General features: G+C 35.2%; 1 protein-coding gene across 2 annotated transcripts; it reads right to left on the bottom strand.

Annotated features, from left to right (window-relative positions):
- Window positions 1-553: 553 nt before the first annotated feature.
- On the bottom strand, window positions 554-3,188 carry LOC115920613. Of its 2 annotated transcripts, XM_030976779.1 has the most exons (3): window positions 2,543-3,188; window positions 2,113-2,241; window positions 554-1,914 (listed from the first exon to the last, which is right to left on the bottom strand). In XM_030976779.1, the coding sequence occupies exons 1-3, from the start codon at window positions 2,703-2,705 to the stop codon at window positions 638-640; spliced, it is 1,569 nt and encodes a 522-aa protein (XP_030832639.1). In that variant the 5' UTR covers window positions 2,706-3,188; the 3' UTR covers window positions 554-637. The 2 variants fall into 2 exon arrangements, with proteins under 2 accessions (XP_030832639.1, XP_030832640.1); XM_030976780.1 differs by lacking the exon at window positions 2,113-2,241.
- Window positions 3,189-16,179: the final 12,991 nt, after the last annotated feature.

Here is a 16,179-nt window from a genome sequence, read left to right as displayed (position 1 = left end):
GCAAAATTATCTTTTAAAGAAAAAGTTTTAAAACTTTTTTAAAGATAAAGAAATAACATCTTGACAGAAATTTAAACAAAAAAACAAAAAACAAATGTTAAAACAAATTAAAAAAGCGTACAGGCGTTAAGACTTTTTTGCATCAAGTCTTTAAAGTGGAAAAAAAGATCGGTTCGTGCAAACTTATCAGTAAAGAAAAAGTTATAAAACTTTTTTAAAGATAAAGAAATATCATCTTGACAGAAAGTTAACACACACACACACACAAAAAAAAATGTTAATATAAATTAAGAAAAAAAGCGTACAGGCGTAAACACTTTTTTGTTTGCATCAAGTCTTCAAAGTGGAAACAAAAAAAGATCGGTTCGTGCAAAATTATCTAATAAAGAAAATGTTATACACCTTTTTTAAAGAAAAAGAAATGACATCTTTAAAGAATCAAGTCTTCAAAGTGGACAAAAAAATGATCGGTTCGTGCAAAATGATCTACCAAAAAAAAAACAAAAAAAAAAAAATAATAATAATATTATGAAACTTTTAAAAGAAAAAAGAAAAAACGTAATGATAAAAAAGTTTTTTTGTTTAAAGAAAACAAAATAAGAAGGTGTAAAGGCGCTAATGCTCTTTGTACATCAAGTCAGGTGCTAATGCATTTGTAGGAATCGGGGTCATTGGAGGCGGGGCAGTCATCTCCCTTGCAAAGTTTGCAGCGGAAAATGCAGTCGTGTCTGAGTTTCTTGTCGTATCCTACCAAACACTCGTGGCAAAAATATGACTTGTTGTAGAAGGCGGCCATTGATGTAATGAGATCAAAGTGATTGTCATGAACATACAGATAAATGGTATGCTGCCTGTCTTCGGGGCCAGCATACGTAATGAAGTTTAAGTGCTCTTTTGAAACAACCACCACCCTGAAACCGGCCATGAATTCCGTCTTTTCGAAGAGTTTAATCTCTTCGATGCCACATTTGGTATTTTCTGGAAGTTTGGCCTGTTTATACAGCTCAATGGCATATTCCCTTTGCTGTTTGTAACCACGTTTGATCGACTCAAAATTAGGGTGTTTTTCAATCCGGGCAATGCCAGTTACGATAGCCCTTGGACAACACATGTTATCTTTATTCTTCATCCTGATGATGCATCTTTTTCTGGACAATGTCTCTTCGATGGTTAAGCACTTCACATTGGAACCACCACCATTTGGCATAGCCATGTGTAATATGTTGAAAGAGACTGTTTCGTCCAAGCTTACCTTATCATTCGATTGAATAGTATTCTCAAGTTTGGTTGCAAATGCTTCGTGATTCATTTGATCCCTCCTTACAAATGGCATACTAACGGGTCTATCTAATTGTGGGGAATTGAAAACAATCCTAACAAAATCTCTATCATTTACCCCCTCAACCATCTCTTCAATGATATTTTCAAACATCTCATTTACGCGTGGCATCATTTCTATCATGGGACCGTTATTTTCTATGGGTTGGAAAGAAACGGTGTAATCAGTTACATTAGCATTGTATTTGCGTACATGTTTTTGACTCACTTTGGTCACGTGATGAGTAGGGAGATTGGGTTCTCTTGCAGGCGGTGCATCTACAACACGTTTCTTAGATCCCCCAACATGAAAAGACGAGGGTCCGGCTACTGCTGCTGCTCTTGGTTGACTGTGGGAGGGTCCGGCTACTGATGGTGGTTGTCGGGAGGGTCCGGCCACTGCTCTTGGTTGACGGGAAGGTCCAGCCACTGCTGGTGGTTGTCGGGAGGGTCCGGCCACTGCTGATGCTGGATGGCGGGAGGGTCCAGCCACTGCTGTTGCTGCTGGTTGGCGGTTAGAGGGGCCAGGTACTGATGTTGCGTCACATGGCTTATTTGTATTGATGTCCATCTCCATTAAATGGTCATCGGAAATGCCTATGAGATAAAAAAAAAAAAAAAAAAAAAAAAAAAAAAAAAAAAAAAAAAAAAAAAAAAAGATATATAAGAACGGATAAAAAGTTTCATTCAACCGCTACAATGTATTGTGTTGTCTTCATACATGAAAAAAAAAAAATGAACATTCATCCAATGATCCTTTGCATTGATGTATATATAAATGAAGTATACACTAACCGTCATCAAAATTTGGTTGCCATGGAGTAGCTGCGTCATGTGGAAGACCTTGCTGGTGCTGCGTTGCTAGGGGGAGAGGGGGCTGTTGGTTCTCGACGAACACATCCACTAAATCATCATCGGTAATCCCTACAAGTATAATTGAATAATTTAATTAAATATATAATTTGAACGTATACTTTATAATACTTTATAAATCTTCTTTTTTTTTTTGCTTACACGTGAGTTTATGTTTCAAATGGAGATATCAATCATTATTTAATTTGCATTGAACAAAAAAAAACACTCATTATGTCACATCGTTGCCTATTATGGATTTTCGATGCTTAATCTCCTTCTTGAATTCCAGATGCAAACCCGATATGGTAACACTACAAAATTATTCAATTATGAATATGAAAATAAATAAATAAATATGATTAGCACTTACCATCTTCCAAGTCCTGCAAACTCAAAAAGTAGGATGACCTTGCAAATACCAAAGCATGTTGTTCTGGTTCAAGGTCTTCATAATATTCCTCACGAAAACTCGATACTTCTTCCAGGCATGTACATGCCCGAAGCTTGTGCATTAAATCACATGTAGAAATCATGGTACATTATAGAATCTGGCCAGTATTACAACAAAAACAAAGCGATGTTGACTCAACGACAGTTAGATGTCATATGATACTTGCCCATAGGTTCACCATTTTCTCTCGTCCAATCACAAACAAGTACCAACTTTGGGTCACTTCCTTTCTAAAAAAATCCTCGCATTCTCATTGGTCGGTAACACACACATTCAACATACATGCCGGGTGGCCCATTGTTTGGTCATTTGGTCCTTGTCCCTCGTACCCTACACACGTCCATCCTCCACCTCTCCATGAATGAATGAATGATGTAAACAAAAGAACTTCCTCCAGGGGATGTACCCTCATTACGTAACTTCCGCCGGAAGGACACCCCAATTAACTCATTAACACTCCCCTATTGTTTACCGGAAGTCACCGGAAGGATTAACTAATTAACCGGAAGGATTAACTAATTAACCGGAAATGCCAATTAACACTTCCTATATAGGGGTACCTATCTTCTCATAAGTATATACATGTTTGTGTTATATATATATATATATACAAAAATCCCGAATCAGAAAGGCTTCAATGTACATTATTCCGGCAGATAACATCTCAAATTTTGACCTCTTGAATAATTTAGACGAAAAAGGTTACAATTATATATTGCGCATTATAATATGTGTTCGAATGGAGACATACAACTTGAAATTTAATTGAATTGAAATCATATTTATTAAAAGACCCACATGGAGTTTACAAACCAAAAGCACAAAGCACATCTGTACATAATATGTTCACACCAACAAATGAAGAAGAAGTGCTAATTTGAGTATTTATTCGGTGCTCGTACAGTGACAGCACCCAAAATGCTGTGTTAGCACCGGTGCAGGTACGGACATACAATAATATGAGGGATATGGTCAGAGGGAGAGAGAGAAAGAGAACGAAAGAGAGAGAGAGAGGGGGAGAGAGAGAGAGAATGAAAGAATGAAAGACACATAATGAAAGTAAGGGAGAGACGGAGGAAGAAAAGAGAGAACGTGAGACAGATGGAGGAAGAGCTGTGACATCGTACAGGGGGAAGAGATTGATAATACATAAGTGAGAATAAACAGAGTGAATATTGATTAACTAAAGAACCATCTGTTTTATCGCCTGATGCATTCTAAATTATGGAATGGTAGAAATAGTTGTGACAATGTAGCAATAAAATTTGACGAATGGATGGCCCAGATTGTGACCACTGTATTGTGATTTTATAAGACATTCAATTAAACAATTCTAGGAAAGGCACACATTGTGACTCGAGAAATTGGTTGCATATGGCTGTGACTTGCAAGAATATATAGCATACGCTGCTCACTTTCCTGAACTGTAATGACTGATTTGATTAACAATTGAAGAGTAGCAAGATCATCAAACGGTTTACCGCCAAAAACACATCATATAAAAGTCATCTCGCCGCTCAGGCGAGGCACGGGACAGCCAGGATATTATCCATATATACCTCATACTATCCTGACATTCATTTTAACCGCCTCGCTTCGAAGTTTCTCGGTATTATTGGCCAACAGATGTGAGCTAAATCATTCCTTTGCTAAATCGTGCCGACAAGGGCATGGATATTGCTTTCTTTTGGCATGTTTAGGGTGAAACTTCTATTTACCTTGACAATACCTCAATCCCACCCTTTCATATTTACTCGAATACAACTTCTCTTCGCAAGGTGGCGTTCACACGGCGGATGTTTTGACTTATTTTTAAAAAGACATGTAAGAGTATCCATGGTATTCTTGGTTTATTTTTACGTTTCTCTCCCACCTGTTCATATATTAACACGCAGCAAACCATATTACGTGAAGTACATACTGTGAGCCTAAATTTCTCCGATGTGTGATTGGAGTGCAAATGACTGATTCTGTTTATTCATAGCTGCAGGTTCAGGAAAATTTCGATTTTCTTATGTCTGCCTCCCACGAGTCAGTTAATTTCAATCAGTGAAAAACGTCTGAAAGGATACTCATTTTACAAAGTGGGTCCGTCGGGAAACATGGAAATGGTTAGGGATATTACAAGACTTCTAAGACCCTTGTCAAATTTTAGATTTTGGTGTTTTTCTTCATCCTATCTCTTTTTTTAAAGTAGTGCACGTTGTAAATTTGTCTTATTTAGTTGTAATCTTGTGACAGAGCGATACTCTCTGGTACTCTTTACCACTTTATAAGACCCCCACTTAGACCGCATACATATTATATCTGTCTTTATATCACAAGGCGTCGTTTGTTCCCATGCGTGAAAGTCTGAACACGTTGTTTTCTTGCTGCTGCCCAATCTCACAGCGCTACAAAATATGTTGGGTTAGATCAGGGATTTAACCCAACGCTTGACGATGTTTTCTTCAGTAAGAAGCGATTGTTATAGATTGACTCTTACATCTTGAAAGTCCCTGATCGTACTGAGATTGATGGATATCAAATGACCTGCAGATGATGTATTTCCTTGGACAAGTATTCCTACCTTCCGCCAAATGTAATAGTTACAAGAGAAGTCCATTTCCGTTTTTCTTATTGACGTGTTATTGTATCATCTTGGATGGACGACAAATTTCAAATTGTAGATGGGCAAGGAGAAACAAACTTCGATTTGTATTCCTGTCTATTCTGTATAGCTTGGTTATCGTTGCTTTCATAAAACTGAAATCATTTGGACCTCATGTAATAGGCCCTTAGGGTGATGCAAGCTGAGCATGTGTGCTATCCAGACAAGAAATTGCTCTCAGGCACATTCAAGCTTGTTGAAGGTCTTGTATATTCAATAATATTATGCTTATGTTTTTAAGAAGTGATATCAAACATTTGATCATGTTTGCTATCCAGACAAGAAGTTGCTCTCAGGCACCTTCAAGCTTGTTTGAGTTCTTGTTTGTTCAATAATAATATGCTTATGTTCTTTAAGAAGTGATATTAAACATTTGTTACATCATTAAAGTAGGACACGGCAAAAGGTAATCACCTACCATTTGTTTGTCGATCATTTTTAATGAAAAACATCATCTTTTCAGGAGCTTGGAATTGTTTTCATTTATTGCTATGATCAAAGAATTCGGAGGTTAGCATAGTGAACCTGAAGTTCGTTGTCTGCACTTTTGATGACGGAAAAGAAATACGCAGGAATGATCAATAACAGCAAAGTTCACATCTTTGCTTAGAATTCTTAAATCCCTTCAGAAATCTTCAAAATTCCCAAGACCAATATCAGTATTCAGACATGCCTATCCTGTATCTATGTTTCTTCTTGGTTGACATATTCTGACGTACTATAGATAGATAATCTACTCCAAAAAAGGGAGCTTTAGTTGCTGAGATTTGGGTGAATTAGACGTCAATCCATAACAGTTGACGGCATTCTATGTTATTGCACTCCCTTGATGACTAGGCTCCCGCTATTAAAAAAGAAGCTTTGATTTGGGCTCATATTCCGTTGGTTAGGGGGCTCACCAGGGGCGTTTTGATAACATCGCTTGCATGTATACGAGTACTGAAGGCAAGAGAGTGTCGCTTACACGTTAATGCGTATGCACCTCAACGACTATCCAAGGATACCTTGGAAATTTAATCAGACACAAACGTACGAATATTGTGAAAGTGAAAAATAGGTTGGGAACAGTATACCCTCCTGCATAACTATATCCCTGCAAGTGATTCACAAAGTTATTGTTTTGGCTTAGATAATTCTGGTCCGCTGGGTAACTGTTGCTGATATCTTTCGATGTAGAATAACATTTCTTTAATAGATCCATTGCATGTATTCTCTGTCTCATCATTGTATATATAATACACGATTTAACTCTGTAAAGACCGAGTAATTTTGATGGAATTACAGTTGATGGGCGGGGAGGGGTTCCGATTAAGACTGGAGGCTTTAAGAAATCTTCTTTAAAAACTGGGTTGGTATAATATTAAACAACAGTGAACCTTCATAAAGGCATTTGTCCTTCGATAATAATTCTTTGAAATTATCTGCTTGAATGACTGGAGCCGGCTTTTGTATTATCGATAATTTCGCTAGCCTCGTCAGATGAATTAGATAATAAAAAATGATAGAAATATAACTAACTCAAATTACAGCCCCGCCCCCGGGATTTCGGCGTTCTCGAGATATCAAATTTATTTCAAATCCGGGAATTCATAATTATCTTGCCTTGTTTAGCTAATATGTTTCGAAATTACACCAATAAACAAAACAAAAACAAAATGATTTTCAAAACCTACAAAGGAATATAGCAAAAATAATTCAACCAAACATGTTCAACCGCTCTAGACTTTAACACACTGAATCTTGAGTTTAATATTAATTGTAAACATTTGTGTTCCATTTTGTTTTTGCAAGTACAGGTTACATTGTTATGTTCATTCGTTAACATCAAATGTGATAGTTGAAGGTTAAAAGCGAAAGAACTTTACGAAAAGTTGGAGAACGATTGCTAGCATTTTGGGTTGCTTTACCTCCTAAAATCGACATCAGTAATTAGAGTAGGGCAATTATCTAACGCGCTACTTCTCGACTGTTCGATTTCAACCACAGTTTGATATAGAGGTAATGAATCGAAAACAAGGGTCGAGTTTCAGCAGCCTGCCTCTGCCGCCGCATGCATTACGAAAAATAATACTTTCTCCTTTCAAATTCGTTCCATGCTCTAAAAATACCCAATATTTTGTGTCGGTTTATTGAATCATAACTGGATGTGAACTAGCTTGCTATAGAGGTCACTTCAGTTTTTAAGACTCGCTCAGATATGAAGCGGATTTTGTTATCATTTTAAAAACAAAACAATATTTCTGCATGGGTCAACAGTTTACATAGTAAGATCATGACCATCACGGTAGTAAAAACACTAGGAGATTACGTGGTGGTGGTAGTGGTGGTGGTGGTGGTGGTAGTGGTGGTGGTGGTGGTGGTGATGGAGTTAGTCGTCATACGTAAGTATATTAATCGTCATGTTCCCATTCTTCATTTCGGGATAGGAAGGGATGACTTTCAGTTCACTGCCCAACAAGATTAGTATTTGTACAAAGTTAATTATCGATGTTCTTCGTTTCCATGAGAAGTCTTCTGGCAATAAAATATTGTTTTGTAGTAAATAAAAAATGTTAAACCAAGCAAGAGGAATAAATAAATGAAGGGGAAAGGGGCAAAAACAATGCAAAAATAATAATGATAATGATATCAATATAATAATATCCTTGTTGGTTGATCTATGTATTAAGATAATTTTTTACAAGTTCCTTATTCTTCGTAGCAGATACATATTTCGACCAAAACGAAATATATAGTGAAGACTTTGGAAGGACGGAAACTGTTTTCCAGTTGCATTCGCATACATCTTTGATAAACCAATGTGGTTATGATTACGACACATTTCCGGTTAAATTTTGCTAGATCTCAAATGTGACATGGAGAATAGTCAGTTCCGAATCCCTTGCATTTTAAGCAAACACGGAAGGAGGAATTTTGATGTATTCTAACGACCGCTTTCGGTGTCGTCATTACCACAAAGCTGATGCGGTGTCACAAGTTAAAGAAACCATGCCTGGGGGTAATTGCGAAGATACTATAGTGTGTTGCTGGATTGGGTTTTCTAGCTATCATCTGAGGAAATTATAACCACAGGGGGAAAGGAATGGACTGTAAAGCCTGTATTTATAGTGAGAAGCAATTTCCGATATGATATACAACTTGTACGTCGTCTTCTTCTTTTTCTAGTTCTTCTTCTACTTCTTCTTTTTCTAGTTCTTCTTCTACTTCTTCTTTTTCTAGTTCTTCTTCTACTTCTTCTTCTCATTATAATTCTTTATACTTCTTCTTATTATTATTTATTTTCTTCTATTTCTTTTTTCTCTTTCCACTACTACTACTACTACTACTACTACTACTACTACTACTACTAGAACTATAGTATTATTACATTTAATTATATTTATTCTTCATGTTCTTCTTCTTCTCCTCCTCCTATTCCTCTCTCTCTCTCTCTCTCTCTCTCTCTCTCTCTCTCTCTCTCTCTCTCTCTCTCTATCTCGCCCTCTCAACCTCTGCCTCCCCCAATTCGTCTACATCATGTTGTCCGTGTAAGGCAGACAATTATTAAACCTAAATGTGTGAATAAAATAAAATATAAAGCCAAAGTCGTCTGTATCGTAAAAATTTCTTTCATATTCATCAACACTTTGAATTGAATTTGCTGTATGTATTATACATATATATAAACACTTAAATAAATGCATATTTTTTTTTATTTTTCAACACATTCTTTGCAATGTTAATTTTCATCTGCATTCAGGGATCTGTTTCTTCCGTTATGTAACCCGCAAACCAGTGTTTGTCTACGTGACGTCTTGGAAACACGTAGGCTAGAACTGAACTTGTGCTGATGATGGGGATTTAAAGGTTAAGCGCTGCGTATGATGGATCCATAAAACTTGAAGACAAGATTTCATTTTAGGAAGAAATTAACTTGCATTTCACTCAGCACTTTTAGGTGACTTTTACGATCAAAATTAGATAGTTTTTTCTTGAGCTTCAGCACGTTCTTGTGTGTGGAGATGACGTGCACAAGAAATTGTACAAAGTCTTGGAGCCATGTATATCTTGACTAGGAAAGCAGGAAACGAACCACGTCATTCTTGTAATGTTGTTTAAATGCAGATACTCCCAATGCCGTCAAATATACATGAATTAAATTATTAACGAAAATACCATTGTCATGGATTAAATTTGAATTGGGTGTTTTCGGATCAAATTAGTTGACAAGGAGGCAGATTTTTAGGGAAGACCATTAATGCCATTATGTGAATTAAACTTTAAGAGGAATTATCTAGCGGTCGCAAAATAATTAACATAGTACAGGAACGTGTAGTCAACTCCCAGTCAATTACCAGCAGGACAATAACCCCCCGGAAAATTACCCCCGAGGACAAGAAATACCCCCCCCCCCCCGAGGACAATTCCCCCCGAACAAAAATCTGCTTTTTATCAAAACCAACTTATTATCAGGGTGGACTTCCCTTTAGTGATCAGGGGGGGAGGTGTAATTGTCCTCGTGTTCGTCGTACTTAAACAAAAAATTATAGGTTTTATTTCCACATTATTAAACTGCATATGAAAAGAATTTACAAAGTAACGCATATACATGGTAACAAATCACGTACATATATTCGACAGTTAGGTGGTATTAAAATAGTAAAAATGATTTTTATGCAAGTAATTAAATACAAATGATGCTAACAATAATCTGCAGTAATGAGGAGGAAACCTTGGAAGTATTATGCTTGTGATTATGCTTTATGATTATTCTTATGATTATGCTTTATATAATACGTTTGTTACAAAATACATAAAACAAAAAAACAAGACAAAAGAAGAACAAAAACGGGTGTGTGGTGCAGCCAACCAACGAGTGATGATAATACCGATGGTCTCCATCATGATGACCTTCTTAAGCATTTTCATCCTGAAGAAGAAATTTACGTCTTAAGGGATGTTTATAAGTAATTAAATTGGGCAGTAGTTTGAGCGAAATGTCCAAAGAGTTCCAGTACACCGGACCTGTATAAATAAAAGTGTTTTTTTTTTTGTTAAAGTAAAGTTCTCAGTTTGTATAAGTGAAAAAAGGAAAACTGCCGGGTTGGATAATTATGAAGTTGTTGATTCTTTTGGAATTTCAACGTGGTGGCATGAGGAAGTTCGTTAGAATTTAATTTAAACATAAAATAGCCTTTAAAAAATTATACAAGTCATGAACTTTCAATATTTTTTTTTCTAAAACTAAACTATTAGTGTGGCTTAACCTATCAGTGTGGCAGATTATTCGTATGACCCGTTTTTAAAGTATCAATAATTTGTCCAACTGGTAATTAAACGAATTGGTTGTCCTGGGAGGTATTGTCCTGGGGGGTATTGTCCTAGGGGGAAAGTTTCAGGGATGGGGAGGGGGTAATTGCCAACGGGGGGGGGGGGGGGGTGATTGTCCTAGGAGGTAATTGTTCTGGAAGGGGGGAGGGTTGTTCATGGGGGTAATTTTCCGGGGGTAATTGTGCTTGGTGGATAATTGTCCCGTTGGAAATTGGCCGGGGGTAATTGCCTAGGGGTACATGTAATTGCCTAGCTATTACCTTAATTGGGTTGTACCTGTACTGCTCCTGTACTAGTTCACTATCTGGCAGCCGCCATAATATGCAATGCTGAGGATAATTACATGTGTGTTTATAATGGTACGACATTCATTTCAACTTTCTCTTTCAGCGGTATGAATCACATTTTCCTTGATTAATTTGAAATTTATTTAGGTTGCCTCCTTATACTGAAATGAATTAGTTTGGTATTATTTTAGTATTCTTAGCTCTAGTAACAAACCATTCGACTATTTGATACTGAGCAAAGGAGAGGTGATTTTACAAACCAATATAAACTACTGGCAACCCTGAACATTTCAGGCTTTTTGTTTTTAACTGTAAGTCAAAAAATAAAGTTTACACCCTTTTGAATCTCAGCTGTCACATTAAGTTCCTACAGACGAGCCGAGTGTATTATTATACCAGGCAAAATCTCCTATCATTTCAACAAACCAAAAAACTTGTTTATCATATACATGCAAGATTCATGGTTGTTTTTACAGTTTCCGTCTCGATAATGATGGTAATCACTTTCTTACATCACCATGTTTTGAGACGCTCCGGAAATCATCACAATATAATATGCGAGTCAATGTGAGATCGGCCATTCACCCATCCAGACACAGAAAAACAATTTTTAAATAAAAAACAGATAAGACTATGGATGATAAAGACACCAGCCCACTCGTACATCAATCATTTACTTGTTCATACTCGTATATTATCGATCAGGTTTATAATTCAAGATTCCCTGGAGAGATGTTCAATATTATGTCCAGACTTTGGCTTTAGAGCTGGGGGTGGGTCAAAACATGATTCTAGCTTATGGCAATCCATGTCTTTCAATTTGCATATCATATACCCTACACAGGTCGTGTTGGACAGAACAGCGAATGCGCATATATATTGGGAGTTGGGAACGGGTCCAAATTGGCACCTCTTTTGAGGAAAAGGGGGAAGCTGGAATTCTTGGGTTCTTGAAAGCGTAGTCAACCCTTAATGTATTTCTCTCTCATTTTTGTTGTTGTTGGTAAACCATGATATAATTTTCCAAACTGACCGTAGTCCATCTAGTCTTCTGAGCTGGCGAAGCAAGTAAGTGAAAAGTTCTGAAAATATTCATGTTTATTAATGCGTGCAAATAGATTGTGTAGTCTGTCAATCATTACCTTTCGGCTGATGATAATGAAGGCTGTTTTCTTATTCCATAGAGTCCGCCATTAAATGATATCATTAAAAACCTATGGTTGCAAGTAAGCATAATTTGGGATATAATGTGGATTCCACAATCAATCGCTCTATTGTATTAAAACGAATTCTTTATTCTTTAAAACGAATAGATTAACATGACAATGCGTGATGTAAGTTAATGTTGTTTTAATCAGATATTGCCAGTTTGTTTACAGTTTGCCGATTTAAACCACAGATCTATTGCATGGTTATTTTAAGTCAGATTCTCTTGAAAATAAAATCAGACCCATCACTAGTACTAAATTTAACTTCAAAATAACGTAATATCTTTATCACACGTATGTTAATTAGGGTCCGCGAAGAAGAAGAAGAAAATTGGTAGAACATAAAACAAAGAAAATGTCAATATAAAAATAAATCCTATGTGGCTTATGTTGGATTGTCCATGTTCTGGATTGAGCGTTCTGTCTCCAAGGATTTGAAAGAGATGACCAGAACATCGTTTTCCCATTTTAGTGAGAGATGGATTTGGGATGAATTTAGAGTTACCTACGTCATCTTGCCATGATGATGTATCATAGCTGATAAAAGAAGAATTTAGTGATTCATAAATGTCATATTCTGGAGATACGGTTCGTCTTGTCATTCACCTCAAGTCTTCGTGTCCATTCGGAATCGTAATGACGGTAATCGGGATACAGATTATTACACCACCATTTTTCGTATGAATTTTTCTTTATCATTTCGGTTGGTTACTTTGTTTTGTCCATCTCGTAGATCTATCTTTTGGAAATTTCGATGGGTGGACCCTCGGTCTTGTGCTTGGCGTTTGGTTGCATGGGCGGGAGAACTTCCAGGATGATCTCACTTATTTACCACATTTGCCAACTAATTTAATCATAGAAGTACCTTTTCGCTAAATCCATGATCATCTTTATGCACAATGTACTCTAGTACAATTAAGCAGATATATCTTTCCTAAAATGTGGCAATTATATTTACCAAATCAGAGTGAAGCAGATTAATTATGCTGTATAATTAACCTATGTCAATCATTTTCCAGACAAGCTATTGACAAATTATGTTCCGCTACAATCACAAAAATCTACCAAAAGTAATTGATCGGATACTTCATAAAAACAAACGGTTCATAACTATACTACGTCACCGTGTTCAATTGTACTTATCAGCCTACAAAAATACGCATCTTCTAAACATATAAAATGATTGAGTCATCGACCGGTCGTGGGTGTTGGAGAAAAGCCCTCTATCCCCACATGCACTGCTCTATTTTGTTTTGTTATTATGCCTATGAATGCTTATATATCTCAGATCTCAGCCGTGTATATGTTGTTGTTGTCTTTTTTCTTTCTTCCTTTTTTTTCTTTTTTGAGTCGTCCACGAAAATGCAAATTATGCTTTTGTTCTCTCTTTTCCTTTAAAATTTGACTTACTTTATCATAATACATGTATTATGCTTATATATTTGTGTATCCGAAAATGCCTTGATGACTTATCGTCACTTAATTTTTTGTAATTACAAATAGGTTCATTTTCTATGTGTTATTGCAATGTCATTTGATAACAATTTTATGAAAGCTGTTTTTCAAGTTTTAATTGAGTATGGAAATACAATTATTTGAATTGAATTACAAAATTGAAGTTGGTCAAAGAAATTTTCAGTTACTGATGAACTCGAAGTTCTTTATCGCATAAAAACAACTGCGTTTATCTCACAACATCATTATTTGTCATGTTATGCGTGTGATGACCAATGCGGTGTGTAGAGGAAAACAAATCTCTAAAAATTATACTGATTATCATAAGCATTATCATGGTAGTTTTAAGATTACAGGACAATCTTTTCACATTTAAATACACGCCTGTTCGCTGTCTGCGAAATGCAATTCTTTCGGAAATATTACACTTCGTATACACGCTTTGTGGTTTTTCTAAGAAACTATATAATATTGGATTAAGGGAGACAATCTGCTTCCGCCAATGCTATATGAAAGTAAAATCTTATCAAGGCCTAAGAATATCGTAAGATGATATTTCAAAGAAATGTGATATTGCACTGAGAGCCTGGAAGGTGATATACATGGATAAGCCAGTCTTTTTATAATTTGTAAGACCATTTTGGTGGAGAATGCTACGAACAGCATGACCGTGATGAGAGAGCATGAAGAGAGAGGGAGGAGAGAGAGAGAGGGAGGGGAGAGAGAGAGGGAGGAGAGAGAGAGAGAGAGAGAGAGAGAGAGAGAGAGGGAGAGAGAGGGAGAGAGAGGCAGGGAGGGAGAAAGAAGGGGGCAGACAAATGGAGAGAGAAAATGAGAGAACTAGTGGAAATTTGTTGAGATAGATAATGGTGAAATGAATTTACTATAGAAAAAAGAACTTAGGTGTTTGTTAACAGAAAATATATCGAATTATGCAATATTTTGTACTTTATGGAAATATTTACGTAATTACATGTGCGTGTTAGCTCTTGAACCAAGTCATGTTGTACATTTATTTATTGTAAGTTTGCTTCATTTTTGTGTAAATGTTTACCATGCACTGCATATGTGATCAGTTATATATATATATATATATATATATATATATATATATATATATATATATATATATATATATATATATTTATTTATTTATTTTTTTTTTTTTTAAAGTTTGGAAATGAAATTAAATAAAATGTTTTCATTTAGCCTTAATCCATATCCATTATGAGAATATTGACTTTATTTTTCAATTTTCTTTTAAAGTAATTTATTTACTTATTTAGCGTGATAGTAGCTCAGATCTCCCAGTTACCCGTCTTAACAATGTGAAGAATTGTGATAGCTGTTAATGTGTTCAGTATTATATTTGTTTGATAAACATCTAAATGTTCACTATTATTATTATTATCTTATTACTATTTGTTTAAATAAATATCTCAATCATAAAATGGGCTATAACTAACCATTACTATCATCCGTCCAACAAACACATGATATTATGAAAACTGTTATCCAATATTTTCAGACAGTCAGTATCACCTTAATTAAGTTTATCGTAGAGTTTAATACTCCACAGTCATTCCACTCAAGTGCGACAATTAAATTGCCAATACCAACTCTCAAGATCGAAATACTCGCTTCAATTCAACCATACCTTTAACGCAAGGCCACAACATATTGCGTTTGCAGACCAAAAGGAAGTGTTTCGATGTATATGTACGAGAAATCATAGATTTAACATATTCATACTCATATTCATATTCAAATTTATTGTCCAATGATTGGAAATTTGTTTCATTTGCATGTCAATACAAGGTTACACGTTATAAACATCAATAAGATACATATGGGTACAGAGTAGAACATTTAACTTGGACATAGGTAACAACAAATGCGATAGTTCAACATGCAGACTAAAATTCGGTTCATAAATTAAGTAGTTAAATTCAGTTCAAGTTCGGATTAAATTCATTCGCAATTCAGATTAAATACAATTAAAAATTTAAACCAATTTAATTCGTAATTCAGATCAAATCCATTTCAAATCCCGATCACATTCAGTTCGTAATTCAAATTAGAATATAATTAACAAAATCAAATTACATTCAATTTATAATTCAAACTAAGTAATAAAATTAAATTCATAATTCGGGTTAAATTAAGTTCACAATTCAAATTCAATACAATTCATGATTCAGACAAATTCAATTCATATTTCAGAAAATAATTCAATTCAAATCCCGATCGCGTACAATTCATAATTCAGATTAAATTAAATTGACAATTTAGGTTAAATAAATTCATAATTCAGATTACTACAATCTATAATTCACATCAATTCAATTCGTAGTTCAGATTAATATAAAATTAACAATTCAAATCAAATTCAATATAATTCAAACTAAGTAATTAAATTAAATTCATATTTCGGGTTAAATTAAATTCACAATTCAAATGCAATACAATTTATTTTTCAGACCAATTCAGTTCATATTTCATAATATAATTCAACTCAAGTTCCGATCACCTACAATTCATAATTCAAATTAAATTAATTTACAATTCAGATTAAATGCAAGTTATAATTAAAAATAGGTGATTACATTCAGTCATAATTCGGATTAAGTTAGGTTTACAGTTCAA

This window comes from Strongylocentrotus purpuratus, unplaced genomic scaffold, assembly GCF_000002235.5.
Source record: "Strongylocentrotus purpuratus isolate Spur 01 unplaced genomic scaffold, Spur_5.0 spur5_scaffold_9, whole genome shotgun sequence".
NCBI classification, from domain to species: domain Eukaryota; kingdom Metazoa; phylum Echinodermata; class Echinoidea; order Camarodonta; family Strongylocentrotidae; genus Strongylocentrotus; species Strongylocentrotus purpuratus.
The sequence above is the reverse complement of the archived record's forward strand: the minus strand, read 5'-3'. Positions and strand labels throughout refer to the sequence as shown.